This window comes from Antedon mediterranea, chromosome 1 (assembly GCF_964355755.1).
Source record: "Antedon mediterranea chromosome 1, ecAntMedi1.1, whole genome shotgun sequence".
NCBI classification, from domain to species: Eukaryota; Metazoa; Echinodermata; class Crinoidea; order Comatulida; family Antedonidae; genus Antedon; species Antedon mediterranea.
In genome coordinates, this window is record NC_092670.1 from 8,222,228 (window position 1) to 8,226,876 (window position 4,649).

The window sequence follows — 4,649 nt, forward strand, 5'->3', positions numbered from 1 at the left end:
TATGTACTGTTAAATGACATTATGCTGGATAATATTATAATCTTAAACTATGTTTACAAATTATTAATATAGGCCTAATAATAATAATACATATTCATCGACCAAAGTAAAAATAATCTAGATCGTATAACATTATTTTATCGCGACCAAATTTAAACGCGACCGATTTCGAACGCGACTGATATCATCGTAAAACTCCGGCGGGGTTTCCCCATCTTCAGATGGTGCGTTGTAGTACGGGACGACAACGGCGGAGTAATTACGGGGGTTTCCCTCTGGTAAGCTAGCACGTTAGTGCGACCGCGGAGTGATTAGTCGGGGGCTTCCTCTCTGATGATGGGGGTGCGTGCCGATCGTGTGACCTGAGACTACATGGCGGGGCTTCTCCTTTTTATGCCTACACGTTCCGTGTTATTTTGTGTATCATTGCGACATTTTACGCACTTGTAAACTATTTTTTAACATTTTGGGGCGACTTTGCGATAGGGCGACTATGTGATGGGGCGACTTTGCGATGGGGCGACTTTGCGATGGGGCGACTGTGTCGGGGCGACTTTGTTTTGGGGCGACTTTGCGATGGGGCGACTTTGTATGGGGCGACTTTGCGATGGGGCGACTTGACTAGCATCCGTAGTAACATGATAACCGATCAGTGCTACTGTACAGTTAGGTCGCGATTCAAATCGGTCGTGGTGTTACGTATTCGGTCGCTGCACCGCTGGACTTTCAGTTTCAGGAAAATATAATATGATTATCTATGGCTATTATTAGTAATATGGAACGCCGCTGACGAAATTTCTATTACTGGACGTCTCAGGCAGAAAAATCATAAATCATTCATGAGATTAAAACATCCAAATTAGGACATACCAGGTTTGATGGCGGGGTGGATTGTTTAAAGCCCCATTCCCTACGTTTTTTAGATCTAATTTAAGATCACAAACTATATTTAATGTAAAAATAATACTATATGGTCCTATTGCGATAACTTTTTTCGTCTTTAAACGGTTAAAAATGTGAAAAATAAATCGATTCTAATAATTATAGCGGCCCGCTATAAATCCCAAAATGCATTGCGCGCGGATTGATATTTTTGTTTTTCACCTGTAATTCGCTCACTTTTCGATCGATCGTGAAGCCAAAACAAATGGAAGACTCCTAACTTTTCAGCGAAAATACCGGGTTTTCCCCAATTTGTATCAACGGAGTCTGGCAAAAATAGAAAGACAATTAATGCAGCAACTATACAACGTCAGGCTAGGTATATAGCTAGCGTATGATGTTCGTACGTTATCGATGTTTACCAGCTAGGCCTACAAAACTAAGCCTAGCTAGGCTAGGCCTAAGACCGTCCACGAGAGGTCGATCGCCGCGAGCTACTTAGGTAGTGCATTGTTTCTCACTTTTTATCATAATTTACTATAAAACGTACATTTAAGACAAGGAATGACATGGTTTAATGTTTTTAAAGTGATATATATGTATTATTTTCCAAAAAACGTCCAAAATTGCAGGGAAGGGGTCTTTAAATTGTTTAGTGGAACAGATTTTTTTTCTCTAGATGGCCATAAATCGTGTTTCTGGACTATATAATTTGGTGTAATTTCTTCACTAGTCTATATAGAGCGCCATATGCCATTTTTGAAGAATGTGACACTGCCAGACATACGGACGAAAGTATTGAAATAAAAACAAAAGTTCATTGCGGCCTACCACGACACACTCGCACACACCCACCACAGATAATACGGCAACTCCCTGCTGTTATCGTTAAAAAGAGCCTGTCATAAACTCGTGCATCCACTTTAGACTAACTGACTGCGCGAAGTAGGCCTACACGACGTACACGCACGCGCTAGGTGATACATCCTTCCTTCCTGCGTGTTCCATAAGTTCTTTTTAAAAGATCCAAACGTCTTGGTGTTTGGTAGTTCAAATTTGTAGTTTTAAGCTTAAAATTGAAAATTAAACGAGACTTACCTGTAAGTTGAAGTTTAATTGTAATTCTATGAGTCATCAGCCGGGAGTGGAGGAGTTGTACGAGAGAGTACCGTGCATGCGTATGCCAGTCTTTAGAGCAGAATACAGGCTCAGTGAGGAGAGTGGAGGAGTCTGGGTCAGGGCCAAACCTACGTAAGGGATGGCGTACAACTCCTCCACTCCCGGCTGATGACTCATAGAATTACAATTAAACTTCAACTTACAGGTAAGTCTCGTTTAATTTTCAATTCTATTTCGTCATCATCCTATGTCGCTACGGAGTAGTACGAGACTTTAGAGCACAGTGAGCCAGTATTCGCAAAACGGTGGAAAAACAGAATAAACAAATTAACAGTCATTCAAGTCGTTTACATTCTTTCAATAGAAAACACTTTATTACCACAAAACTATGTAGTACGGTACTTTAGTCTGTAAATAATTAACTGAAATCACTGTATTTCCTGTATTATACACTGCTTACAGGAAAAATAACATTCAGGTATTATAACACTGTAAAACATACCCTTGGATAGTAACTATAAGAAACATTAACTTTAAACAATGCAAACATGGTTTCAATAACACTTCATTTCTCGCTTGAGCATGACTCAAGAACTGCAGTACCATAATTAAAAGTAGGAGGTGCTATACGATTATAATATTTCTGAAAAGTTTCCTCCTTAGCCCAACCAGCTGACTTCATGATGTTTTTTAGATCAACATTTTTATTTAGAAGATGAGAAGCTGAGGCTGATCTGGTTACTATGGGGCTTATATTGGACTGTATCTATACCTGCATTACACATGAATTTCTTTACCCAGTGGGACACTGTATCCTTTGAAATCGGCTTATGTGGGGAAATGTAACTTAACAGTAGCTGTGCCTTAGCCTGGCGAAAAACACTTGTACGTGAAAGATATTCTGTCAACAAAGACACAATGCATAATTTTTTGTCAGATGGAAACGCATTGAATTCCAATGGCTTTTGATGTGAGCCAACCCGTGTATGCTTTAATTTTTCAGTTACATAGAAAACAATTTTATGATCACTCTTTTCCATATTTGCAATCGAGAGATTTAATATCGTCCTGGCACCTTTGACCACTTAAAAGACACAATAAGAACGCCAATCTTTGTGATATTTCTTTCAGCGATGATTCTTGGATTGATGGTTGCCCTCTGATGTAATCTAGGGCAACATTGACATTCCATGTATAACTGTACCTTGGTAAAGATGGTCTTAATTCAAAAATACCCTTCATAAAGCGTTTCACAATAGGTAATTGACCAAAAGATGCATACTCTTGACCTACAGCAAAAAGAGAAGACAGCATACTTCTAGCAGTATTAATAGATCTGTACGATAAACCTGAATTAAACATATCTGATAAAAACTCAAGTGGTAATATCACATGTGGTGAAATAATGTCACAATTTTTTCTCTCACAAAATTCAAACCATCTGTTAGCCATAGTTTGATATTGAACCTTTTTTCCTGCTCGCCACGATGCTAGTATGATCTCTATTGTGCCTGAGGTAAATCCCTTAGATAATAAGCTTCTCCTGATACATGACATATGAGCAGTCGTAGTTTCTTGTGTAGAGGATGAGTCAAGCCCGGTTGTGCTGGTATCACCAGAGGGTCTGGTGCCGGTTGAATTTGTGTTGCTTCCTTGAGTATCCCCAGCAGCATGGGGTACCACGATTGGGATGGCCAATCTGGTACTACTAGAATTCCCTGCGCCTTGTCTTGTATTATTTTCTGTATAACCCTGAGAACACAATTAAAAGGGGGAAAGCAATAGAATAATATATTTTGCCATGATATTGTAAATGCATCAATATCTGTTGCATATGGATCTTGCCTATAAGAGATGTATTTATCAAATTGTTTATTTAGTCTTGATGCAAATAAATCAATTGTGGGTAGAACATTAAGTTTCGTTAGAACCTCACATAAAGTTTTAGAATTTAGCATCCATTCTGTATCTATATTCTGTCTTCGAGATTCAAAATCAGCAGTAACATTAAGCACTCCTGGTATGTGGGCTGCAGTAATCCAAATATTATTACTTTCACAAAATGCCCAAATTGTCCGTGTAATATCATTACAAGGATCACTGTGACATGTTCCCATATTATTTATAATGGAAACAGCAGTAGTATTGTCAATCATGAGCTTTACCTGTTTACCTAGAACTTGTTTGGAAAAGGATGTCAGGCCAAAATATGCAGCTAATAGCTCTAAATAATTTATATGGTATTTTCTCTCATTTACTGTCCAATGACCACCTGTAGCGGCTTCACCCATTGCTGCCCCCCAACCAGAAAGAGAGGCGTCTGTGTAAATAGTTAAATCAATTGCTAAATGTCCAATTACATTAAAACATTGTGGTAGGTTTATCAGCCACCATTGTAGATCCTCAATAGCCGAGGATGACAAACACATTTTAGAGTCGAAATTTCCTCTGGCTGTCTTTAAAGCATTAATCTTATCCCTCTCCACTGCCCGATAATGGCATTTACCATATTGTACAGCAGGGAAGCTTGACACAATATACCCAATAATCTGTGCTATCTCTCGAATTGTTGGAGTAGGTGTTGCCAATATCCTGGTAATACAGTTAGTAAGTCGATCAATTTTTGGACTTGTCAAAGTAATTTTCAT

At 38.8% G+C, this 4,649-nt stretch overlaps 1 protein-coding gene across 1 annotated transcript; it reads right to left on the reverse strand.

The window, feature by feature from the left end:
- Positions 1–3,503: 3,503 nt before the first annotated feature.
- On the reverse strand, positions 3,504–4,649 carry LOC140040849 (uncharacterized). The gene has a single exon (XM_072087095.1). The coding sequence runs from the start codon at positions 4,647–4,649 to the stop codon at positions 3,504–3,506; it is 1,146 nt and encodes a 381-aa protein (XP_071943196.1).

Excerpts from the sequence above, each read along its gene's own strand:
- LOC140040849 (XM_072087095.1), bottom strand. The coding sequence starts at position 4,649 with ATGAAAATTACTTTGACAAGTCCAAAAATTGATCGACTTACTAACTGT.